The 27,893-nt window shown below is 39.0% G+C and overlaps 1 protein-coding gene across 1 annotated transcript in view; it reads right to left on the bottom strand.

The window, feature by feature from the left end:
* Positions 1-27,893, bottom strand: part of inpp4b (inositol polyphosphate-4-phosphatase type II B) — a 718,149-nt gene that overhangs the window by 68,674 nt on the left and 621,582 nt on the right. The window contains exons 13-16 of the mRNA XM_055158612.1: positions 18,232-18,404; positions 15,120-15,243; positions 8,585-8,711; positions 759-899 (exon numbers count right to left, since the gene is read on the bottom strand). Of these exons, the coding sequence (XP_055014587.1) occupies positions 759-899; positions 8,585-8,711; positions 15,120-15,243; positions 18,232-18,404 (565 nt within the window). The remainder of the gene's footprint in view (positions 1-758; positions 900-8,584; positions 8,712-15,119; positions 15,244-18,231; positions 18,405-27,893) is intronic.

Below are 27,893 nucleotides of genomic sequence, written 5' to 3' on the forward strand. Positions count from 1 at the left end.
CTGTTCTAGCTCCTCAAGGACTGAATGTGGAGTTTGATCTAAGATGTTTTTTGTATTGTATAGACTGTTTTTTTATGTAAATATCTAAACTTTTTTTTTTTTTCTTGTTGTAGAGTGGGCTGAACTCACTGGGTGATCTCACTTTGGGACCTTCCATTCGTAGGAGGGGTATATGGGCACCTGGGCTGGCAACCATTTTGTGTGCTCTGGTCCAAAGCAAGAAAAATATCTGATGAAGCCGAAACGTTATTTTGAAAATAAAAAAATCTTCTGGACATCGGCCATCTGAATGTGTTATGCATTTTTTCGCTTTTGGCTTGAATTAAGAAAAACACACTTGTTCCATTGGTAGATACTTTGACTTGTCAAGTTGAATCGAGTCAAATAAAGTTAAATGTTCTTAATTTAAGTAATTTTAATTCACATAGATAATGTTTTTTGCAGTGTGACATCACAGAGCATTTTGAGTTTTGGAGATGTAGACAGACTAATAATAATATAATAATAATAATAATAATAATAATAATAATTATTATTATTATTATTATTATTATTATAAAAGAGTTACTCAAACATATGTGAATGAAAAAAAATGACAAATCCAGGTCTGTTTTTGGTAAGGAAACGTTATTAAAACACATCTTAAAGCTCACAAGAGTCAATTTTGCGAACTATTTACACACGATATCCCCTTTAATTCTCCTTATTCACAGTTTACAGTTATGTTGTGGGCACGTGTGAGCCGACAGGGGCCGTACCTCTCTGCTATCGTCTGTTGTTCATTGATGCCCACGTTGAACAGCAGCGGGTAAACCTGTACAGGCCTGCCGTCTCTCAGCTCCTCTGGCAGCGTCTGGAACAGCTGGCACGGTAACGGCACTTCTACGGTAAAGTGGTCTCTGAAACAAAACAGAAAAATTGGGACTCGTTCAAGAATGTTTTCGAATCAGTTCAGTAATTCTCTTTTTTAAAGATGGGGAGAGAAACCGGTGTCAAGATTCATACAGTAACGCGTTTTTGAGCAGTCAAATTCTGTCTTAAAGGCGTGCTGTGTAACTTTTCTGGTGGATGGTCTGGTCTGTTAAAGTACACAAGAAAAAGAGTCAGTATCGGGAATCTGCAGCTTCACCCTGATCCAAGTGCTCCGTGGATGTAAACAGACACACGTGAGGAGCTACTCTGGCCTTTTTACTTTCAAAGAACGCCTCAGACTGGATTAATAGCATGGATTTGTGGAGTGGATGTCATTATTTGCGGAAGACAATTTCTATGGATAATGTGGATGAGATGGTGCACTTTAAATGTACCATATGTATCCACAGCAAAAGACTAACCGCTACGCCAAATCTTTTATTCCTTCTGCCATAAAGCTTTTAAATGGAAAATGAATTTGCTATTGTGTCCCTGATGCACTGAAGCTTGAATATATGATGTCTGTTTTTCTTTTTCATTTATTATTTATTATTTATAGATGGTGCACGACCAGAGATGTGCGAACTGAATTGCCCTTTGAGATTAATAAAGTTGTTGATTGATTGATTAATATTTTTCGGGCTATAAGGTGTACTTGAAATACTTAAATTTTCATTGCGCCTTATGTATTAATTCTGGTTGTGCTTACTGACCTCAAATCGATTTTATGTGGTACAAGGAGCTCAAAAATCTGTCAAGATGTTTCAGTACGACTTTGGTAAACTACAAAGCAGCACCGGTTGATGGATTGTCGGAGCATTACGGCTACTGTAGTCAGGAGCTTCGCAGAGTAATGCCGGGCGTACACTGTGCGATATTTCACTATGCCCCAGCTTAAACTGTACGACCAAATCGCAGGGTTTAAAAGTTCACAGCTCACGAATCATGTTTTCAAACTATACAAATCGATGCTCGGATGCGATCTGCCTGTGCACACTGTACGTTCACATAACGACCGGAGTTGTTGTTGTTGTGTTGTAGAAAACCACAAAGAAGAAAACCACGGAATTAGAAAACCATAGACGTGCAGAGACACAATGCTGATCCAGGCAAAAAAACAGATCTAGCCTTGGCAATTTGTGCCATTCTCTGCACAGACAAGCCCAAAGAGAAGAGACGATGAATATCAAAGAAATATGGGTGGTGTCCGCACATGCTCAGTCTGACAGATTCTGGGAAATCGGCTCGTGGAACTACTTCAACAGAGCAAAACCCTCACGAGAGGCGACTGGATTTCAAACAAGTTTGATTTTCTTGCAACCTACGAATGCCGATCGGGAGCTGGTCGTGAGGTATTAATCGGTTTTCTTTACCCCATGTAAACTACACGAAGCACGACACACGATGAAGCCAAAACTCGGCCCGATCCCCAAAACAAGTCACACGAGTGAAAAATCGGCTCAAAAAGGGTCAAAAATCGCACAGTGTACGCCCGTCTTAAGTCTGACAGAAGCTGAACCGCATCAGCGCACAAGGAGCGAGCTGTTTTTTCAGCGTTTATACTTTATGCAAATTAGTCATGTGGTTTTAAGTTTAATTTCTGTACAACGTAAACAAATGTGCGCAAAGCTGCATTAAAAACATTATTACTGAATGTATATTTGAGTCCTCCATGTAGGAAATAAAAAAATAAACTTAAATTATGGTCTATGTAGTTCTGTCTGTCTTTTTTTTGCTTCTATTGCTGCATCATAACTCTTAATTTAAGCAGAGACTTGTAATTCGATATATTGTGATGATCCACGATATTATTGTGAGAACTCTGACGATACGATATCACGATGTTTCGGTTATTGTTACACCCCTAGCGTCTTATAATCCAGTGCACCTTACGTATGAAAATAGACGGAAGAATTCAACATTATTGGTACTGCGCCTTATAGTCCGAAAAACTACAGTACAACTTTACGAGAGGTGAGTAATCAATCAAGTACGGAAGCCGAGGGGGTCACAACAAATGCAAACGCCGCAACAAATACAAATGCGACAACACAACAAAAAGCCACAACAAACCAAAAAAAGCCACAATGGAAATGACCGCGGGACTCTATTTTAATGCAAACACCGCAACAAATACAAACGCCACAACACAAACGCAAATGCCGCAACACATTAAAAAGACCACAACGGAAGTGACCGCGGGACTCTATTTTCTGACGGACCGATCAAGCGGTAAGTGAAGAAGAACTACACAACGTGAAAAGTAAAGGAACGGAGAAGTTGGAAACATGAGTAAAAGTAATTTATTGTTTTATCATTATTAATTTCACGTTGTAGTTCTTCTTCTTCACTTGCCGCTTGATTGGTCCGTCGGAAAATAGAGTCCCGCGGTCACTTCCGTTGTGGCTTTTTAATGTGCGGCATTTGCGTTTGTTGCGGCGTATGCATTAAAATAGAGTCCCGCGGTCATTTCTGGTGTGGCTTTTTTTGGTTTGTTGTGGCTTTTTGTTGTGTTGCCGCATTTGTATCTGCTGCGGCGTTTGTAATCAAGGGCTTCAGGGACACAATAGCAAATTTACTTTCCATTTAAAAAACTTTATGACAGAAGGAAGAACAGATGTAGCCTAGCGGTTGGTCTTTTGTCGCGGGGTGACATAAAGTCTTCTCATTATTTTTCTCGTTATTATTCCGTTGCCTGAGTTTGTGTCTTGCGTCACTCCGCCTGCCCCTGACGCTCTGTTTTATTGGCCGTTACCGCGGCGATGTTTTACTGTTATGATCTGACAGAGCCGCTCGGAGCCACACTGACGCCGAACACGGAGCAGATTCAAACTCCTGGAGGAATTCGCATTATTTTGTGAGTGCTACTGTTCTTCCAGAAGAGAAGATAACTTGTATATCTGTAAGAAAAGGACAAACATGTTCCGAAAAAAGCGTGATGAATGACGCTTTTCCCCTCAGCTGATGTGAGGAATCGATATGTGGTTCATAGAGTGCGTAAATTTGAGCTCTTCAGGAAGTTGCATAATGGACCTGTGAGTGCACTGTGAACCACCAGCGAGTGTACGAAGTGCTGATTGAGACTGATCCACTCAAACTTCTATGTGTTAATGTCCTCACATGAACCCAATAAAACATTTAACAAAGAAATGGGAGGGTCAGAGAGCGAGGAGTGCGGATGTAGATAGGTTTGGCTCTGAAACAAGTCTGCCAAAAGTCGAAAGGTACATTATTCTTACATAAAATTGAACAAGAACATTTTACGGTGCATTGTGCAACTTTTCTGATGGTCCGTTTCCATGGAGATGTTAGTCCTTTGTCTAGAATATTTAACAGTATGATATTAAACCTTTCTATCTCCACGGAGACCAAACCAGGCCAGGTTCCAGGTCAGATCTGTGGAGAGATCTGTGTTTTTCTACATAGTTTTGAGCTATAAAACCACCTGTAATTGAATAAATGTAAAGTAGAGCTGTTTAATGTCACACTGTGGAACATTTCAGGCAAAGCAGTGACTTTTAGAGCTCATACAAACAAGCAGGACCAAAAAGTTACACAGTGCACCTTTAATGTGTACTTTTTTATTGCCTGGTTTAGTCCTGGTTTAGTCCTGGTTTAGTTCTGGTTTAGTTCTGGTTTAGTCCTGGTTTAATTCTGGTTTAGTCCTGGTTTAATTCTGGTTTAGTCCTGGTTTAATTCTGGTTTAGTCTTGGTTTAATCCTGCTTTAGTCCTGGTTTAGTTCTGGTTTAGTCCTGGTTTAGTCCTGGTTTAGTTCTGGTTTAGTCTGGTTTAGTTCTGGTTTAGTCCTGGTTTAGTTCTGGTTTAGTCCTGGTTTAGTCCTGGTTTAATTCTGGTTTAGTCCTGGTTTAATTCTGGTTTAGTCCTGGTTTAATTCTGGTTTAGTCCTGGTTTAGTCCTGGTTTAGTCCTGGTTTAGTTCTGGTTTAGTCCTGGTTTAGTCTGGTTTAGTTCTGGTTTAGTCCTGGTTTAGTCCTGGTTTAATTCTGGTTTAGTCCTGGTTTAATTCTGGTTTAGTCCTGGTTTAATCCTGCTTTAGTCCTGGTTTAGTTCTGGTTTAATCCTGCTTTAGTCCTGGTTTAATCCTGCTTTAGTCCTGGTTTAGTTCTGGTTTAATCCTGCTTTAGTCCTGGTTTAATCCTGCTTTAGTCCTGGTTTAGTTCTGGTTTAGTCCTGGTTTAATCCTGCTTTAGTCCTGTTTAGTTTCTGGTTTAATCCTTTAGTCTTGGTTTAATCCTGCTTTAGTCCTGGTTTAGTTCTGGTTTAGTCCTGCTTTAGTCCTGCTTTAGTTCTGGTTTAGTCCTGGTTTAATCCTGCTTTAGTCCTGGTTTAGTTCTGGTTTAATCCTGGTTTAGTCCTGCTTTAGTTCTGGTTTAGTCCTGGTTTAATCCTGCTTTAGTCCTGGTTTAGTTCTGGTTTAATCCTGATTAAGTCTTGGTTTCCTGCTCAAAATACTTTTATTTTTTACTTTTTAAGATTTTTTCATGTGCTACTTTTACCTCAGTGTTTTTGTGCTTTGACTTAAAGCCGCGCTGTGTAACTTTTAGGCTGGGGTTTAGAGCTCAAAAACACCTAAACAGATCTGACCTGTAACTTGGTCTGGTTTGGTCTCCACGAAGACAGAAAGCTTTAATGCCATACTGCGAAACATTTGACGGACCCTCCACAAGAAAAGTTACACAGTGCACGTTTAAGTAACAAAACCGTGTACTTTTATTTGACCTTTCAACTTTTTAAGATAACGGAGTCACTGAGAGGCTTGTAAACGCAATCAAACCAATCACTAATACAAGGGAAATTACAGATTATAAATCACTATTAAACTCTAATAATAGCATCAGAGGACAAAGGGTAGTAATGGAGTGAGCTGATGCCACCCACGAGCAATAAAAAGTACATATAATCCACTAATAAACAGTGTTGGGGAGTAATGGATTACATGTACCGGCGATACGTAGTCATGTTAACGTTGGTGGTGTCAGTCAAAGAGCCAGAGTCCACAGGGCACAGGTAGAAACGCATTTGTGTCTTGGAAGTTCTTCTCCCGACGTGAGATATAAAAGAAAATAACAAATATAAACTCGCCTACAAGTTAAAAAAAACAGCCTGCAGAGGACCTCAGGGACCGGCCTCCTGCTGGTGCCCAGAGTCAGGACTAAACAAGGGGAGTCAGCGTTTCAGGTTCATGCAGCTAAAACCTGGAACAGTCTGAACATGTGAGACAGACTCTTCTGTGACGCTGTTTAAATCCAGACTCAAAACATTTCTGTTTAACTGTGCATATAACTGAAAGGTTTTCATTCCGCACTCTTCTCTCCAATTTATGTCTCTCTTTTTTAATTTTAATCTTCATGATTATTTATGTTTTGATTTGTTTTTATTATGATTTTAATGTATTTCTTATTCTGTAAAGCACTTTGAATTACTTTGTGTACGAATTGTGCTATACAAATAAACTTGCCTTGCCTTGTTAAGCCCAATAAAAAACAACCTGCACAGGCTCATGAAATCTGCAGGACTGTCCTATAGTGACCTGAGACATGAGAGGACACACACACACACACACACACACACACACACACACACACACACACACACACACACACACACACACACACACACACACACACACACCTTTATTATCGTCATCAACCTGACAACGTGCGGACACCGTCGTCCTCTCATGCGCCGCGTGTGAACCGCGTTTTCTCTTGTGCGCCTCTAAAACTGAACTAACACCAAGACTAAAACCAGGACTAACCCAGTCCAGGATCAAACTAGGACTAAACCAGGACTCAAACCAGTTCTAATCCAGGACTAATCCAGGAGTAATCCAGGTCTAAACCAGGACTAAACCAGGACTAATCCAGGAGTAATCCAGGTCTGAACCAGGAATAAACCAGTTCTAAACCAGGACTAAACCAGGACTAAACCAGGACCAAACCAGGTCTAAACCAGGACTAAACCAGGACTAATCCAGGAGTAATCCAGGTCTGAACCAGGAATAAACCAGTTCTAAACCAGGACCAAACCAGGTCTAAACCAGGACTAAAACCAAGTGTAAACCAGGACTAAACCAGGACTAAACCAGTTCTAAACCAGGTAAACTAAACCAGGACTAAACCAGGACTAAACCAGGACTAATCTAAACCAGGACTAAACTAAACCAGGACTAAACCAGGACTAAACCAGGTCTAAACCAGGACTAAACCAGGACTAATCCAGGAGTAATCCAGGTCTAAACCAGGACTAAACCAGGTCTAAACCAGGACTAAAACCAGGTGTAAACCAGGACTAAACCAGGACTAAAACCAGGTCTAAACCAGGACTAAACCAGGTGTAAACCAGGACTAAAATCAGGAGTAAAACCAGGACTAAACCAGGACTAAACCAAGACTAAACCAGGTCTAAACCAAGTCTAAAACCAGGACTAAACCAGGACTAAACCAGGACTAATCCAGGAGTAATCCAGGTCTAAACCAGGACTAAAACCAGGTGTAAACCAGGACTAAACCAGGACTAACCCAGTCCAGGATTAAACTAGGACTAAACCAGGACTAAACCAGTTCTAAACCAGGTCTAAACCAGGACTAAACCAAGACTAAACCAGGACTAAACCAGGTCTAAACCAGGACTAAACCAGGACTAATCCAGGAGTAATCCAGGTCTAAACCAGGACTAAACCAGGTCTAAACCAGGACTAAAACCAGGTTAAACCAGGACTAAACCAGGACTAAAACCAGGACTAAACCAGGACTAAACCAGGACTAATCCAGGACTAATCCAGGACTAAACCAGGTCTAAACCAGAACTAAACTAGGTCTAAACCAGGACTAAAATCAGGGGTAAAACCAGGTCTAAACCAGGTCTAAACCAGGACTAAACCAGGTCTAAACCAAGTCTAAACCAGGTCTAAACCAGGACTAAACCAGGTCTAAACCAAGTCTAAACCAGGTCTAAACCAGGACTAAACCAGGTCTAAACCAAGTCTAAACCAGGTCTAAACCAGGACTAAACCAGGACTAAAATCAGGGGTAAAACCAGGTCTAAACCAGGACTAAACCAGGTCTAAACCAAGTCTAAACCAGGTCTAAACCAGGACTAAACCAGGACTAAAATCAGGAGTAAAACCAGGTCTAAACCAGGTCTAAACCAGGACTAAACCAGGTCTAAACCAGGTCTAAAACAAGGACTAAAACCAGGACTAACCAATATGACGCCTAACAGTAGGTTGGACATAATTTAAGGTGATCTCATATAAAAATCATTTCTCTATCAATAATATTTTTAATATGGTTAAGGAAAGACTGGACTTTTTCTTGCCTTTATGCAGATAAATAATCTTATGTTAAAATCCTAGTCTTTGCTTCTCTACAGCAAACAGTTTCTTATTCATGGAGATTTGGGCTCAGCCAATTTGAAGAGAGCAAACAAGAATTTTCAGGATGTGGTCGCTACATTCATGTCGTTTTAAAAAACATGAAAATATCAACTAATCCAAAGTATTCAGATTACGTTACTCACTTTAAGTAATTTAATGGATTACGTTACAAACTACATTTTGGGATATGTAATCTGTAATCTGTAGGGGAATACATTTTAAAAGTAACTTTCCCAACACTGCTAATAAAGAGTAGATATACTGCAGTCCTACCGTCTGCCACACACGTAGGGCTGCAGATCACTCAGCTCTTCAGACTTGGCCTGGGTGATCTTGAAGACGACTTTCCGTAAATCTGATATTCCCACTTCCATGTCCTCGAGCATCCCGATCTCCTCACCTGTACAAAACATGAGCGTGAATTACAGCGCCTGTGATTCTTTAATTTCTATTTTATTTGGTGCTATAATACCTGTTGCAAAAAGGGATGTAACAATAACCGAAATATCGTGATATCGTATCGTCAAAAGTCTCACAATAATGTCGTGGACCGTCACAATATATCGATTTAGAAGTCTTTTTGCTTAACTTAAGAGTTATGGTGCAGGAATAGCTAAAAAAAATAATAATAATATGGAGGGAACTACATAGACCATGATCCTTTGCTCCATTTCAGTGCGGACTACAAGAAGAAATAACAGCTCATGGTGCACGTTGAGCGTTCTGTTGTTTTTTCCAATGTGGTTTTTAAATTGTGCTAGTATATAACTTTTTGTGTAGTACTAGTTTAATCCTGGTTTAGTCCTGCTATAGTCTTGGTTTAGTCCTGGTTTAGTCCTACTTTAGTCCTGGTTTAGTCCTACTTTAGTCCTGGTTTAGTCCTGGTTTAGTCCTAGTTTAGTAATGGTTTAATCCTGGTTTAGTTCTGGTTTAGTCCTGGTTTAGTCCTGGGTTAGACCTGGGTTAGTTCTGCTTTAGTTCTAGTTTAGTCCTATTTTAGTCCTGGTTTAGTCCTACTTTAGTCCTGGTTTAGTCCTACCTTTAGTCCTGGTTTAGTCCTACTTTAGTCCTGGTTTAGTCCTACTTTAGTCCTATTTTAGTCCTGGTTTAGTCCTAGTTTAGTCCTGGTTTAGTCCTGGTTTAGTTCTGGTTTAGTCCTAGTTTAGTCCTACTTTAGTCCAGGTTTAGTTCTGGGTTAGTCCTACTTTAGTCCTGGTTTAGTCCTACTTTAGTCCTGGTTTAGTCCTGGTTTAGTCCTACTTTAGTCCTGGTTTAGTCCTACTTTAGTCCTGGTTTAGTCCTAGTTTAGTCCTACTTTAGTCCTGGTTTAGTCCTGGTTTAGTCCTACTTTAGTCCTGGTTTAGTCCTACTTTAGTCCTGGTTTAGTTCTGGTTTAGTCCTACTTTAGTCCTAGTTTAGTCCTGGTTTAGTCCTAGTTTAGTCCTACTTTAGTCCAGGTTTAGTTCTGGGTTAGTCCTACTTTAGTCCTAGTTTAGTCCTGGTTTAGTCCTACTTTAGTCCTAGTTTAGTCCTACTTTAGTCCTGGTTTAGTCCTACTTTAGTCCTAGTTTAGTCCTGGTTTAGTCCTAGTTTAGTCCAGGTTTAGTTCTGGTTTAGTCCTACTTTAGTCCTAGTTTAGTCCTGGTTTAGTCCTACTTTAGTCTAGTTTAGTCCTAGTTAGTTTAGTCCTGTTTAGTCTACTTTAGTCCTGGTTTAGTCCTAGTTTTTAGTCCTGGTTTAGTCCTACTTTAGTCCTGGTTTAGTCCTACTTTAGTCCTGGTTTAGTCCTGGTTTAGTCCACTTTAGTCCTGGTTTAGTCCTACTTTAGTCCTGGTTTAGTCCTACTTTAGTCCTGGTTTAGTCCTAGTTTAGTCCTACTTTAGTCCTGGTTTAGTCCTGGTTTAGTCCTACTTTAGTCCTGGTTTAGTCCTACTTTAGTCCTAGTTTAGTCCTACTTTAGTCCAGGTTTAGTTCTGGGTTAGTCCTACTTTAGTCCTAGTTTAGTCCTGGTTTAGTCCTACTTTAGTCCTAGTTTAGTCCTACTTTAGTCCTGGTTTAGTCCTACTTTAGTCCTAGTTTAGTCCTGGTTTAGTCCTAGTTTAGTCCTACTTTAGTCCAGGTTTAGTTCTGGGTTAGTCTACTTTAGTCCTAGTTTAGTCCTGGTTTAGTCCTACTTTAGTCCTAGTTTAGTCCTACTTTTAGTCCTAGTTTAGTCCTGGTTTAGTCCTGGTTTAGTCCTACTTTAGTCCTAGTTTAGTCCTGGTTTAGTCCTACTTTAGTCCTGGTTTAGTCCTAGTCCTCCTTTAGTCCTGGTTTAGTCCTACTTTAGTCCTAGTTTAGTCCTGGTTTTAGTCCTGGTTTAGTCCTTTTAGTCTTTTAGTCCTACTTTAGTCCTGGTTTAGTCCTACTTTAGTCCTGGTTTAGTCCTAGTTTAGTCCTACTTTAGTCCTGGTTTAGTCCTACTTTAGTCCTGGTTTAGTCCTACTTTAGTCCTGGTTTAGTCCTACTTTAGTCCTAGTTTAGTCCTACTTTAGTCCTGGTTTAGTCCTACTTTAGTCCTGGTTTAGTCCTAGTTTAGTCCTAGCTTTAGTCCTGGTTTAGTCCTGGTTTAGTCCTACTTTAGTCCTGGTTTAGTCTGGTTTTTGGTTTAGTCCTAGTCCTACTTTAGTCCTAGTTTAGTCCTGGTTTAGTCCTAGTTTAGTCCTACTTTAGTCCAGGTTTAGTTCTGGGTTAGTCCTACTTTAGTCCTAGTTTAGTCCTGGTTTAGTCCTACTTTAGTCCTAGTTTAGTCCTACTTTAGTCCTGGTTTAGTCCTACTTTAGTCCTAGTTTAGTCCTGGTTTAGTCCTAGTTTAGTCCTACTTTAGTCCAGGTTTAGTTCTGGGTTAGTCCTACTTTAGTCCTAGTTTAGTCCTGGTTTAGTCCTACTTTAGTCCTAGTTTAGTCCTACTTTAGTCCTAGTTTAGTCCTGGTTTAGTCCTACTTTAGTCCTGGTTTAGTCCTACTTTAGTCCTAGTTTAGTCCTGGTTTAGTCCTACTTTAGTCCTAGTTTAGTCCTAGTTTAGTCCTGGTTTAGTCCTAGTTTAGTCCTAGTTTAGTCCTAGTTTAGTCCTAGTTTAGTCCTAGTCCTTTAGTCCTGGTTTAGTCCTACTTTAGTCCTAGTTTAGTCCTGGTTTAGTCCTACTTTAGTCCTAGTTTAGTCCTAGTTTAGTCCTGGTTTAGTCCTAGTTTAGTCCTAGTTTAGTCCTCGTTTAGTCCTAGTTTAGTCCTGGTTTAGTCCTAGTAACCGCCATGTTTGTTTTCCCAGTGAAATGCGTCTACTGTTAGTTTTGGGATTCGGACATTGTTAATTGTGTGGTTGTTTTATGTCCGAACAGCGGAAAACGGCTTGAGAAATTTGCTTGTGAACTCCATAAATGCAAAAGTGAATAGATGTGTGTGACTGCAAACCTCCGTTCATAGTTACGTATAAAACAAACAGTGTTGTTACTATGCCAAAAGTCATATTTTGTTACATACTTTCAGACTGAAATCATCATTGAATGTCATAATTTCAAGGTTTGGGTAAGTTCTTGAAAAACCTGAAAAAAATGACTTAAGCGATTATTTCATTTGTCAGATAATGGACACACACACACACACACACACACATCTTACCCTGGTCTTCCTGTCGAAAAATAATACACATTAACAAGGGCATTTCTAATAATAATAAATTCACTAAATATATCACAACGCAGACTTGTGGACTGACTCAAATGACAGACTGGGGAAAGGGCGACTGAATGATCATGTAATCTTAATTTGTTCATTATTATCATTATTATTGTTGTTGTTTTTACGAAATTTGTGTTAATGACGAGTTATTTGTAACATTTTCAAATGAATAATATACAAATTTACACACAATATTTTTTAATCTTTGTGTTAGAGCCTGGCCGATATATCGGTCGGCCGATATTATCAGCCGATATGGGGACCTGGAGACATAACAGCTATCGGCCGATATGCTTGCTGATAGGGGCCGATATTTCACGTGGGCATGTGATACGTCGTTATAAATCTTAGACTCTCTACATTATGTTCACTTAATCCAATTTACAGACGGACAGATGTCTTAATATGTGGCTCTGCATCAGTATTTATCTTCGGAGTCATTTGTCTGCGTGTGTGTTTTTCTCTTCACGCCGCGTGCAGACTCGTGGCAGTTTGACAGCGGCAGTGGCTGAAAACGAAACTTTCAGAAATATGCGTGTGCATAGGATAGAAAAAACTTGCATGTTTGACTGTAGTTCAGCATAAAATAAATAAACCAGGACTAATCTTGGGCTTGAAGGAAGGAAGAGAGATAGAGATCAAGTCCCGACACTCTAGACCTGCTTGCAACAAAACAATCGGAAGAGCCACTTGGGAGCCGAAAGAGCCAGGTGCTTTTAGTGAGCCGAGCCAAAATAACCGCTCTGGAATACCCATCACTAGTGTTTACAATGTGATGCAAAAATGCCATTAGGCCGACCTACTGTCTGTAAATATGACGTAAATAGTCAGAATAACAATAAATGTTGCCTACATAAACTCAATTTAAAACCCACCAGAGCCAAACCTAAGTTTTTTAGACAATTAAAGATTTACAATGAATTTTTACATCACTAAATATATCGGCAGCTCCAACTCCAATTGTATCGGTTTCATATCGGCCACAACAAAATCCATATCGGTCGGGCTCTAGTTTGTGTCATGTGGTGTGAATAGTTGGTGCCCTTGGACTGAGAAATGGATGCTGTGCCAAAAGAAAACTAAGCAGCATCTGTTCTGTCTTAGTTTGTAATTATCTTTTTCATTCACTCAGGACGAGGTAGATGAGCCAGAGCTTGAAGGTGTCGCAGTGGGTCTCCTTACAGTCATCAGTGACCATGATGCAAGTCCAGTTCATTCCCACCCTCGGAGAGCGTCTGTCATCATTGAAGGTGATGTTGTGGTCAGCCTCCCCACACTTGGACTACACCTCAGTTATCCCAAAGCTCTGACCAGCACTTTTGAATTCACTCAGAAGATTTTACTTGGTTTACAAAGTGGTAAACTGTCACCCAGGCTGCAAGCCATCAAGAATGACTTGACGATGTAAGTAAACCCATGCTTTTATTTACCGTTTATGATCGTATCAAAATAAAAGATGTTAAATTTTGTGCCTTCTTTATCAACATTATTATCAGTTTGTACGACCATGAACCAAAAAAATAAAATAAACATCTTTACATTCTTCATTCTCATTTTGCTTATTTTGATACGATCATAAACAGTAAACTTCTGTGCCTTCTTTATACAGCCATGAACGAAAAAATAAATACTTTTTTTACTCTCACTGTTTCATTATTATTATGAAATTAGTGTTAATGACGAGTTATTTGTGGCCATTTAACATTTTCACATGAATAACATACAAATTTACACACAATATTTTTAAAGTTTGTGTCATGTGGAGCCCCCCCCCAATGTGTGTGAATGGTTGGTGCCCCTGGACACGTGTCACTGGGCCATATGGAAAATCCGGCCTTGGCCCCCTCCCTCTGATCCAGACGCAGCTCCTCAAACTTTCTCCTCTTTCTCTCCTCTTCTGCTTCTCATCTTTATAACCCAAGATATGGAAAACAAACAACTATTTCTCTGTTTTTGAGTGAAACTTAAGACCTCGTTTAGTGTACGGACATCGCACGTGTTTGTGTTGATAACGATAGCGATAGCGCGTGTAGCGTGTGCATGTTTCTGTTGATAGCGGTAAAGTGTGTAGCGTGGGCACATGGTTGTGTCGATAGCGGTAGCGCGTGTAGCATGTGCACGTGTTGCTTATGCACATGTTTCTGTTGATAACGGTAAAACGTGTAGCGTGTGCACATGTAGCGTGTGCACATGTAGCGTGTGCACATGTAGCGTGTGCACATGTTTCTGTTGATTACGGTAAAGCGTGTAGCGTGTGCACATGTAGCGTGTGCACATGTTTCTGTTGTAAATGTGAATTTCTCTGGAAGTTGAATAAGTTGGAGGAAAATCAAACAGATAATCTAAAACAAAACAAATCAGCTATTGTGAAACTTCTCTGTTCATTTTACAAACTTAAGGTCCTTGACAAAAAGCACAGACACTGTGAAATTTTAAAGAAACATATCCTATTTAACTTTGAAAATGTCACCAATTTTAATAATGTTTAATAATTTTTTAAGTGTCTTGACTCTGATACAGCACTCAATTCAGAAATACATGTACATTTACACACAGAGCGAACACAAGAGGAGCTACTGGTGGTAATTGTGTTGTCCCAAAGTTCAGGACAAACTCTGAACAAACTGTTCAGTCTCTTTCTCTGCCAAAGGGACCAGACTGTGGAACCGTTTACCAGATGATTCAAAAATAGAAACCAATAGCAACAAATTTTAACGTAAATTAAAATTACTGTATGTTTCCAAACAAAAATGCCCTCACTGAAAAAGTAATAATGCTGTATGTATGTGACTAAAGTGTCTTGTCTTTTTTTTAGGCATGTATTTTATATTTTTTTATATGGACGGGTGTTGAAAATTGAAAAGTCTGATGCGATTGTGATGTCCTTAATAAACATAAATAAAAATAATATCGCCCAGCCCCAACTCCAGGTCTGTTTTTGCAGGGGTAACAACATTCTAACACGTCTTAAAGCTCACAGGAGTCGGTTCTGCGTAATATAAAACTTTAAATATCACCGGAGTCTACAGTAGAAGGTTGTGGTGTAATCTGAAACCCGGCTCTGTTTTAGTTCGGAGCGTCGTGTGACTCACTGTAGGTGCTGAGGAGACTCTCAAACTGGGCCACGAGTCCGACGAGCTCCAGCTGCTGCAGGAAGCCTTTGTCCTGAGCTGCTGCGTACAGCTTCATGACAAAACCACATACCAGAGCGGCCAGCTGCAACAAACAACGCACAAAACACAAAACACACACATGTTTACAATCTGTGGTTCATTTTTGGTTTTTCTAAGTAAAACCGAAAATAACTAAATGAAAAAAAATCAACAGTTTTCTTCATTATTTGTCTCCAAAATCAAAATGAAAAAAAAACAAAAACAAAAAAACAAACATATGGACTGAACCAGGACTGAACCAGGACTAAACCAGAGTAAACCCATTTCAATTCAGGTCTCAGTCCCGGTCTCAATTCCAGTCTAATCCTGATTTCAGTCCTGGTCTGGTCTCGGTCTCAGTCCTGGTCTCTGTCATGGTCTCAATCCCGTCTGGTCCCGGTCTCAGTCCCAGTCTCAGTTCCGATCTAGTCCTGGTCTCAGTTCCGGTCCTGGTCCCAGTCTCAGTTCCGGTCTGGTCCAGGTCTAAGTCCTGGTCTTAGTTCTGGCACTGGTCCCGGTCTCAGTCCTCCTCCTGGTCTGCAGTCCCAAGATAAGAAACAAAACAAAAACAAACGAAGATTAAAAGAACTCAAGGGGATGTTTAAACTTTTTCTAACTGATAGTGATATGAGATGAGCTGCGTTTCAGAGATTAAGCAATACATAAAAAAGAAAAATAAGAGCAAGAGTTCACAGAGGGTATTTTGTCTGACGGCTGTGTGTGTGTGTGGTGTTCATGATTTACAAGGAATTTCACAACACATAATGGGTCCAGTTCATGAATGTTTCCCTAAAAATGTTTTCTTTCACTTTCACTATCATGAAACCTTTCACTTTCCACTGCATTGTGTAAGTTTTTTGCTTGACTTCGCGGAGACAGTGTTGCTTGTCTAGAACGGGGGTTTTCAAACTGGATTAGAGAAGATAAAGACAGTTCCCTGTGCACAAAATACCACACATCTGCCCAAATAAATGCATCTTTTGTCTTCCTGCAATGATGAGTTTCAATAACAACTGATAATATATATTTTTTATATTATAGTTCATTTTTAAAAAAAAAAGTTTTTTAAAGTGCATTCATAAACGATTTTTGCAAAAACAATTAATTTCCAACTTCATGCAGGCGAATTATAACATCACTGAACATCAGTAGGTCACCAGGATTAAACCAGGAATAAACCAGGATTAAACCAGGACTAAACCAGGACTAAACCAGGTCTAAATCAGGTCTAAACCAGGACTAAACTAAACAGGTCTAAAAGGACTAAACCAGGACTAAACCAGGACTAAACCAGGTCTAAACCAGGTAAACCAGGTCTAAATCAGGTCTAAACCAGGATTAAACCAGGACTAAACCAGGTCTAAACCAGGTCTAAATCAGGTAAACCAGGATTAAACCAGGATAACCAGGAATAAACCAGGATTAAACCAGGATAAACCAGGTAAACGGTCTAAACCAGGATTAAACCAGGACTAAACCAGGTCTAAACCAGGACTAAACCAGGACTAAACCAGGTCTAAACCAGGTCTAAACAGGTCTAAAGGAAACCAGGACTAAACTAAACAGGTCAGGTCTAAACCAGGACTAAACCAGGACTAAACCAGGTCTAAACAGGAAACAGGACAGGATAAACCAGGATAAACCAGGATAAACTAAACCAGGACCAGGATAAACCAGGAAACCAGGAATAAACCAGGATAAACCAGGATAAACCAGGATAAACCAGGACTAAACCAGGACTAAACCAGGTCTAAACTAAACCAGGACTAAACCAGGACTAAACCAGGTCTAACCAGGTCTAAACCAAACCAGGACTAAACCAGACTAAACCAGGACTAAACAGGTCTAAACAGGACAAACCAGGACTAAACCAGGTCTAAACTAAACAGGTCTAAACCAGGTCTAACACTAAACAGGATTAAACAGGATTAAACCAGGAATAAACCAGGATTAAACCAGGAAACCAGGACTAAACCAGGACCAGGACTAAACCAGGTCTAAACCAGGACTAAACCAGACAACCAGGTCTCAACTAAACCAGGACTAAACCAGGTCTAAACAGGACCAAACCAGGACTAAACCAGGTCTCAACCAAGACTAAACCAGGACTAAACCAGGACTAAACCTGGACTAAACCAGGTCTCAACCAAGACTAAACCAGGACTAAACCAGGACTAATCTTGGATTTGAGAGAGAGAGAGGACCCTGAGCCTGTGGGGCAGGGGGTCCAGCAAAGTACAATCAGGAAATGGCTACGCTTAGCCCTGTGGGGCACGGAGCTCTGCACCAGTGTTGTGTCCTCGGTCACCCGATGGTCCCGTCCCGACACTCAGTCCTAGTTCAGTCCTGGTTTAGTCCTCCTGGTTTAGTCCTCCTGGTTGAGTCCCCCTGGTTAAATCCTGGGATCAGTCCTGGTTCAGTCCTGTTCAGTTCAGGTCCGGTGGTCTAGAATGTTACACAGTATGTTATTACTGTCTGTCATCAAGGAAACCAAGTTACAGGTCAGATCTATGGAGAGGCAACCCCGCTCACAGCCAGAATGCCTGTTTTTTGAGCTGTAAAACCACTTGTAACTAAGTAAATGTAAAGTAAAGCTGTTTAATGTCATACTGTGGCACATTCCAGCCTTGCATCGTCAGCAGAATAGGTGCGGTTGTTGAACTTGACTTGGCCCAAGGACGCCTCATTTGCGGAAATCTTTGATGACAAATCTCTTGACCTACTGACCCCAAATTGGCTCTGAGGGACCATGAGCCTGTACTGAATCAGTGTGCAAAATTTCACAACTTTTTGGACCATGGAATCCTGCAGTGTGATAGAAAAAAAACAAAACACAACTCCAGGTACGTTTTTCAGGAAGTTTAAACGTGAAAAAATGCATACCACACTCAGATGTCTGGTCCTAAAGCATTTTTTTTTAATGTGTGTGATGCATTTTTTCATTTTTAATTGCTGCTTCTTGCATTTGCAGCTCTACAAAAACTTTGGAGTCCGTTTTAAGTTTCATTTCATGTTTCTGAGGAGGTAACATCATCATATCACCGACACCCACCGCCTGACTGAAGACCACATCCCTGCGCGTTTGGAGGAGGAAACCCTGTGGAACGCTGCAAGCTGCTTCCTGTAGAAGAACAAAAGTCATGGCTCTTTTGGCTTGGTCCACCACCTCCTTCACACAGTCCTGCAGGCGGCTGACCAATGGGCTCAGCTGCTCCCTCCAGTCGCCTGGAAACATATTAAACAGGCACAAGATAATTGACATTTGTTTATTAAGAAAACACATTCCTTCCGATGAGTCAGCTTGTATTCGTAAGTTCAACAAGTTAACAGAAATAAAATGCAAAAATGAAACACAGATTTAAACAACCACACATTGCATAATTACAAAAAGTGCATTAGAGACACAGATACTTTATTTATCCCGAAGGAAATTCAAGTTTTCACTTCTCGGTCGCCTTTGTGTCTCCGTCAAAGGTCAAAGGTCAGGTCTTGCGGGTAAAAACGACGAAATATTTTATCATAAGTGCCTTTCGTTTAGACGGTGACGGCGTTTTTGGGGCTTTAAAAACTCCAGAAAAGTGGAAAAGTTGAAAACGCTCCGCCGTAGCTTTTCCGTCTTCACTGCCCAAAACTCTGGTCAGATCTGATTCACACTATAGATCAGATAATACTCCCTACAACCGTACAACAACTCACCTTATGTAACAGATAATACTCCCTACAACCGTACAACAACTCACCGTTATGTAACAGATAATACTCCCTACAACTGTACAACAACTCACCGTTATGTAACAGATAATACTCCCTACAACTGTACAACAACTCACCCTTATGTAACAGATAATACTCCCTACAACTGTACAACTCACCCTTATGTAACAGATAATACTCCCTACAACTGTACAACAACTCACCCTTATGTAACAGATAATACTCCCTACAACTGTACAACAACTCACCCTTATGTAACAGATAATACTCCCTACAACCGTACAACAACTCACCCTTATGTAACAGATAATGCTCCCTACAACTGTACAACTCATCCTTATGTAACAGATAATACTCCCTACAAATTTTCAACAACCCACTCTTATCTAACATATAATGCTCCCTACAACTGTACAGCAACTCACCCTTATCTAACATATAATGCTCCCTACAACTGTACAACAACTCACCCTTATGTAACAGATAATACTCCCTACAACTCTACAGCAACTCGCCCTTATGTAACAGATTTTCACTTATTCCATTATTTTCATTTATTCCTTACGACCTCTTGTATAAAGTTGATTTTTATATTATTATTATTATTATTATTATTATTATATTATATTATTATTATTATTATTATTATTATTATTATTATTATAATAATAATAATATTATTAATATAATAATATATAATAATAATAATAATAATAATAATAATTAATTATTATTATTATTATTATTTATGTATTTATTTTAATATGACACCAGTCTCTTGCCATCTTTTTTCTATTTATTTAGAATTTATTATTACAATTTTTTTTTTCTTTTTTGCTTATTGTGATGTGTGAGCAACTGTGTCCAAGTACAGTAATTTTTCTCGTGGATAAATAAAGTCTGTCTAAGTCTCAAAGGGCAAACAACTGCACAGGTACTACAAGGTTTTTACTCTCCTAATAGTTCCACCTTCAAAACAGTCCACATCGGCACATTCTTCCGCCGCTAAGTACGCCAAAAATAACATCTATATCCAAAACCTGTTTGTCCAACTATGAGGACCATTTACTGGAAATGAAAAGTGTAAGTGAGCATACCTGAACACCCGATTCACACGAGTTCATTTGCAGTGTTTCGAACAAGGAAATAATGTGAGGCTGCTATTTAGTTTCTATTATTTAGCTATTTAGCAGGATTTAGTAGGTATTTGGGTATATCTATTAGGTATATCTATAGTTTAATTATTTAGTAGATATTTAGTAGGTATTTAGTAGTATTTAAGAGGTATTTAGGTATATCTATAAGTATATCTATAGTTTACTTATTTAATAGATATTTACTAGGTATTTAGTAGATATTTAGTAGGTATTTAGTAGATATTTAATAGGTATTTAGGTATATCTATAGGTATATCTATAGTTTAATTATTTAGTAGGTATTTAGTAGATATTTAGTAGGTATTTAGGTTTATCTATAAGTATATCTATAGTTTACTTATTTAATAGATATTTAGTAGTATTTAATAGGTATTTAGGTATATCTATAGTATATCTATAGTTTACTTATTTAATAGATATTTAGTAGTATTTAATAGGTATTTAGCTATATTTATAGGTATATCTATAGTTTAATTATTAAGTAGTATTTAGTAGGTATTTAGGTATATCTATAAGTATATCTATAGTCTAATTATTTAGTAGGTATTTAGGTATATCTATAGTTTAATTATTTAGTAGTATTTAGTAGGTATTTAGGTATATCTATAAGTATATCTATAGTTTAATTATTTAGTAGTATTTAGTAGGCAATTAGTAGTAATTGGTAGGTATTTAAATATATCTAAGTATATCTATAGTTAAATTATTAAGAAGTATTTAGCAGTATTTAGTAGGTAGTGGGGTGCCAGTGGTCGTTGTGTTCTTAGGCAAGGCACTTCACCCAGATTGCCTAGTATGAAAGTGATGTGTGTGTGTGAGTGATGGTGGTGGTCGGAGAGGCCGATGATGCAGATTGGCAGCCTCGCTTCCGTCAGTCTGCCCCAGGGCAGCTGTGGCTACAGTAGTAGTTTACCATCACTGAGAGTGAAATGAATGAACGATGAACTGTAAAGCACTTTGGGTGTCTTGAAAGGCGCTGTATGAATGCAATGATTATATTTAGGTACATCTATAAGCAGAGGTGGGACCAAGTCGTTGTTTTGCAAGTTTCAACTAAGTCTTAAGTCTTTGACCTCAAGTCCAAGTCAAGTCCCAAGTCAAATACAGGCAAGTCTAAATCGAGTCTTGAGTTACTGGCCCATAAGTCCAGGTCAAGTCCAAGTCGTCTGCTTTGAGCCTCAAGTCATTTCAGGTCTTTAAACCAAAGTGCCAGTTTATATGAATTTTAAGAGAAATTGTACTTTATTATATTTTTCTAACTATTTATATAAGAGTATTTATATAAACGTCTTGTCAAGATTTTAGTGTGAATCATTATGGTTAGAATAGAAAGAATTCAGATTTAAAAGTGCTTAATAACTGTTATTTTATCATGATGTTCTTTGTAGTTCTCTCCGTATTACATCATTGTACTATATATTACTGTATTGTACTGTTTGTTACTGTAGTACATTTGAGTATCGCAGTACTTCAGTTACATCCAAAGTACCAAACATAGAAGTTTATCAACTGTAAAGACAAAAACTATTTTCTATAAACATATATATTTTTAGGAGAAGCATCAAGTCTTCTCAAGTCACAGGCCTCAAGTCTGAGTCAAGTCAATAGTATTTAGTGGCATTTAGTAGGTATTTAGTTCTATAGTTTGTTTTTTACATTCTTACAACTGGGTGTATAGCCTTTTACCTTTATTATTATTATTATTATTATTATTATTATTATTATTGTTATTATTATTATTATTTTCCCACCAGCTTTGTTTATTGAATAGTATTAACATTACCAGACACACCAGACACATTAACAAAGTAAAAAATATGGATTATCAAATAAATACAAATATACTAAGAGTAGTAGTAATAGATACATTAAATTAAATATATAAAATTAAAAAAGACAAATAGGGATGCAAAAGGAGGAAAAGAGCTCATAAAGATGTTACAACATTACAGAAGTTACATAGGATAAGGAAAAAACATCGTCATCCTCCAGATCCCGAGGAAGTCTAAGGAGTCTACTGTATGTGACGTAAAAAGCGGTCCCAGGTAGCATGAAATAATTTAACAGAGCCTCAATTTTTCAAAAAGTGTGAAGTAGGACTGACTGGGGAGTTTCCAATTAAGTAAAATCAGCTTTTGAACCAGGAAGGTGGTAAATGCTTTTGCCCGTTTCAGTGCATTAAGCAAATTTGAAACAGGGGAGGTCACCAAAAATTGCAGAAATAGAGTTTAGAGCTAAAAAATATATGTCCACAGGGATCATAGTTTGGGACAATAACCTTTTACATTTATGAAACCAGAAAAGTTACAAAATGCGCGTTTAAGTATAATTAAAATTCTTCAAAAATGTGCATAAGAGTGCGTGAAAACATTTGCTTTTCTATGCAAGAATTCAGCAATACTCCGAGACGCCAACAGGAGGCAGTGTTGCTTTACTTTAGAATTCACTTTACAGTCTTCGCAGCTCAGCATCCACAAGTAGCTGAAAGTTAAAAAAAAAAAACAAAAAACAACACCACCACCACCACAATATCTTCATATATGTGAGAAAGAACTATAGTATGGAGAATATATAGGATGCCCTGTCACTGAAATCAGCTCTTATCTCGCTGGGCAAATAGCACAGAGGCACACACAGGCAGCAAGCACCGGCCCGGCTCCAGCACGCACCTGTCCAAACAGCCCAATACCCACAATGCATTGTCATCAAAAGCCGGTGGTCCCTCCAGGAGATAAAGCCAATGTCATTACGGGCTGCCATGTTTGTATTTAGACAAGCAGATGAGCACTTCCTCTGACGCTGCATCTTAATAAGGGAGCCACGGGGGTCGTCTTATCTCCGCACTCGGCGCCGACCAATTCAAACACGCACACAAACACGGCCTCCGAAAGCACGCTGTAAATAATGACGCTGTAATTGAAGTAAAAAAAAAAATAAAAAAAAAATAAAAGACCGACCGGCGCTGTGTCCTTGAGCAACACACCGAGGGGCGGCAGTAGCTCAGCTTTTAGAGCGTTTTTTCCACCTTCAAATGTGCCAGATAATACTCCCTACAACTGTACAACAACTCACCCTTATGTGACAGATAATACTCCCTACAACTGTACAACAACTCACCCTTATGTAACAGATAATACTCCCTACAACTGTACAACAATTCACCTTATGTAACAGATAATACTCCCTACAACTGTACAACAATTCACCTGTATGTAACAGATAATACTCCCTACAACTGTGCAACAACTCACCCTTATGTAACAGATAATACTCCCTACAACTGTACAACAACTCACCTTATGTAACAGATAATACTCCCTACAACTGTACAACAACTCACCTTATGTAACAGATAATACTCCCTACAACTGTACAACAACTCGCCTTATGTAACAGATAATACTCCCTACAACTGTACAACAACTCGCCCTTATGTAATAGATAATACTCCCTACAACTGTGCAACAATTCACCCATATGTAACAGATAATACTCCCTACAACAACTTGTCCTTATGTGACAGATAATACTCCCTACAACTGTACAAGAACTCACCCTTATGTAACCGATAATACTCCCTACAACTGTACAACTCATCCTTATGTAACAGATAATACTCCCTACAACTGTACAACAACTCGACCTTATGTAATAGATAATACTCCCTACAACTGTGCAACAATTCACCCATATGTAACAGATAATACTCCCTACAACAACTTGTCCTTATGTGACAGATAATACTCCCTACAACTGTACAAGAACTCACCCTTATGTAACCGATAATACTCCCTACAACTGTACAACTCATCCTTATGTAACTGATAATACTCCCTACAACTGTGCAACAATTCACCCATATGTGACAGATAATACTCCCTACAACTGTGCAACAATTCACCCATATGTGACAGATAATACTCCCTACAAGTGTACAACAACTCACCAGTATGTGACAGATAATACTCCCTACAACAATTCACCTGTATGTAACAGATACTACTCCCTACAACTGTACAACAACTCATCCTTATTTAACAGATAATACTCCCTACAACTGTACAACAACTCACCCTTATGAAACAGATAATACTCCCTACAACTGTACAACTCATCCTTATGTAACCGATAATACTCCCTACAACTGTGCAACAACTCACCCTTATGTAACAGATAATACTCCCTACAACTGTACAACTCATCCTTATGTAACAGATAATACTCCCTACAACTGTACAACAACTCATCCTTATGTAACAGATAATACTCCCTACAACTGTACAACTCATCCTTATGTAACAGATAATACTCCCTACAATGGTGCATATGCAGGGTTTGTGTGTTAAAAATGTAAACTCCAGGTTTGTGTTTGTGATGAGGAAACAACATTATAACAGATCAGAAAAAAAGCGTAATCTGAGCGTTTTAAAATCAAAACTCAGACACACAGCGAGTCAGTGGTGGGAAGACTAATGCAGGTGCTTGGAGCCAGTTGGCAGCTGGAGCAGGTGGGACAGTTCTCTGGATCTGAACGCCACATTTCACAGGAAGTGAAGGATGACTGGGCAGGCGTGGTCAACATGGACGCCTCTGCATATCAAATACAGCTTTTACCCAGTTCTCTGGCAATGGCTTCTCATTCTACTCAGCTAATGCTTAAACAACAGGGAGCCTCGGACTTGGTGGAGGCACAAAACAAATGAGTTTTCAAAATACTAGAGGGGGCCGAGCGTTCTCTATCAGAGCCCCAAAGCCATGGAAATCTTTACCTGAAAAACTAAAAAGGTAGACTCGCCATTTCATCTTTGCACTGTTTCTCCTTACCAGTGTGGGGGAGTAACAGATTACATGTACCGGAGTTACGTAATCAGAGTACAAATTATGAGTAACTGTATTCAGTTACAGTTACTGTTTCAGTGAGCGGTAATTGGATTACAGTTACTTTGTTGAAATAAATAAATGGATTACATGACGGTATTTTCCTGTTTTCACATTTCGGGCTATATCCCTTTTTTTCCCCCCACGGTATTCCACTTATTGCCGGACACTGAACCAGGTCTAAACCAGGTCTAAACCAGGTCTAAACCAGGACTAAACCAGGACAAAACCAGGTCTAAACTAGGTCTAAAACCAGGTCCAAACCAGGTCTAAACTAGGTCTAAAACCAGGTCTAAACCAGGATTTAACAGGACTAAATCATGCTGCATGGACTGTGTCTCCCCCTCTTCTATTAATATTTTTAATTTGGTTCAGTAAAGTCTGTTTTTTTATTTTCTTTTATCAGACAAAACATCTTATGTTACAATATCCTAGTCTTTGCTTCTCTACAGCAAATCAAGTAATCCAAAGTATTCAGATTACGTTACTCACTTTAAGTAATTTAATGGATTCCGTTACAAACTACATTTTGGAGTATGTAATCTGTAGGGGAATACATTTTAAAAGTAACCTTCCCAACACTGCTCCTTACACACCTAATTTGTATACGTAGCTGAGATTAGGGCTGGGCGATATGGAGCAAAAAATATATCTCAATATATTTGGCTGTATCTCCATCATGCAGGTCACTTGGACTCAAATGCAACACAAACATGCAGGTAAACAAAGGCTAAATTCATAAACAGAAAGTGTCCTTTGACAGGTAATGTTTGATATGGGAAATCAGACTGAAAAGGAACTACAAAGGAATGTATGATATATTTAATGTGAACTAAAAACTCTTCCAAAACTGGGAAAATACTGCTGGAATAAAACTCAAACAGGTACTGTAAACAAATAAAGCAGAACGTACACAATGCACACAACTGAACACAGATCAGAGTTTCAGAGAGCTAGAGTGTATGTCTTCACAGGTCTTCAATCTGCCAAAGACTGAATGAGCAGGAGGAGTATACGTAAACTACCCTGGAATGATTAATGAATGACAGTCAGCTGCAGGAAAAGGAGGGAGGCAGCAAAAGGAGGACCGGAACAGACTGGGAAACGGAGCTGGACTGGGGAAAACATAAAAAAAAAGGCAGAACTGTGACAATCTTGATATACGATATATGTGTACAGGAAAAATAACCCCCCAAAACTACTGCAAACTTCTTTTTTTTTAATCAAAGTGCAAAGAGGTCGGCAGTTCATGTAGGAACAAAGTGCTTCTGCAACATTTAAGATTACAAAAAATCCCATATTACATAAATAATAATTTAACTGTAAAATAAAAGAAATAATACATATTTCTTTCTTTTCATTCATAAATAAAACAACTCTACTCAAGCTCATCTTTGCATTAACTCTGTTAACCGTACAATCACCTTGAGCTCCTTCAGCAGAGGAAGATCAGGAGGTTCTTTATTTTAACAGATCCATGTTCCTCACCAGCGTAAGGAGCTCTGAGGTTTCCCACAATCCACTGCAGATCAAACCCAACGTTTCCAAACACTTTTGTACAAGTTACACTTCAGCAGATTATTCATTAAAATCTTCTGCATAAATAAACTTTACATTACTAAACTTTACAACATTTAAATCATAACGACTCTAGAGTCACATCAGCCCGTTTGAGATCATAATGTGTTTAATGCAGTTTTGCGCACGTGTGTTTATGTTTACGAAACGAAAGTTAAAAGTGCATGGCTAAATTGCATAAACAGCGTGCTGCTTGTGCCACTAATGAGTTCAACTTCTTTCGGACTAAAGGACACGACTCAGTGGAATATAAGTGTTCTCTCTGTGACAGAGGTTGTGCTGTTGATGGTCTTGTCTGTAAATGGTGGAAAAGTTTCGTGGTGCTAGAAGCTTTTCACTGGCCCCAACTTTGGGCATTCAACACTTTTCGGTAGTGAGGAGTGAATGAGACACAAGCGAGAAAAATAAGGGGGCAGGGGCGACGACAGAGAAGGTAAACATGCGAAGCGGCGAAATTAGAATTGAATATAAGCATTATATCGATATATACGATGTGTCAGAATCCATATTGATTTAAAAAAATATCGAGATATATTTAAAATATCAAGATATCGCCCACCCCTAGTTGAGATATGCTGTAATTTCCTCTACTTTTTTCTCACACTTTAAAACCTGCGTCTTTCACAATTATGCGGTCAATATATAGATGGATTATTTGTTTGTGCACGTGCAGCCTGAGTGCAGAAAGCGCCGCTGTCTGTGCGGTTCACATGAAGTTGCAACACTAGCTGGCGCTGTTGTCAGCACTAAAACAGTTTATCTCCGGGTGATAAAATAAATTATGATGCTAAACTTACATTAGTGAGTGGGATACGTCTTAATGACTCATATGCATTTAATGTATAAATGATAAGAAGAAATGTATTGCAAATTTGATGTCTGTCTTATAAAGAGCTGTCGAGGCACAGTTGCCTTAGTCAGAGTTCAGTCAACCAGACAGATGCATGCTGGGTAATCTGTGTTGGTCTTACAGACGAGTGCTACTGAGCTCTGATGGAAGTATTTTGTATAGAAAGAAACGACAAAGGAAACGGTGTCATTTTGTGACACTGTGTAAATGTGTGCGCTGTACATGGGTTATAAAGCAGTGACAGGATGAAAAGTGAGATCTGCTCTTGTGACTGTTGTTCTGATTTTGGCTTGTCCTGCTTTTATTCACACCATAAATAAATGTATTGGGCGATAACTTCAGATTTCATTAGTGCAAATGATTAAGGCCTTAATGTGAAATTAAAGAGACAATTCAGAATTTTGGACAGAGCCTCATTTCCTCGGTGTTTGATTCGCCTCGGGTGTTTTGTGGAGTGGGTAAGACTGTTTTTAGTGACAGGATAACTGTGACCATTGACATGCACTAGTCTAGCCCCAGTGACCTCTGCAAATACAA

Source organism: Boleophthalmus pectinirostris, unplaced genomic scaffold (assembly GCF_026225935.1).
Source record: "Boleophthalmus pectinirostris isolate CB_2022bp ecotype Guang Dong unplaced genomic scaffold, ASM2622593v1 HiC_scaffold_22, whole genome shotgun sequence".
In the NCBI taxonomy this organism is placed as follows: Eukaryota; Metazoa; Chordata; class Actinopteri; order Gobiiformes; family Gobiidae; genus Boleophthalmus; species Boleophthalmus pectinirostris.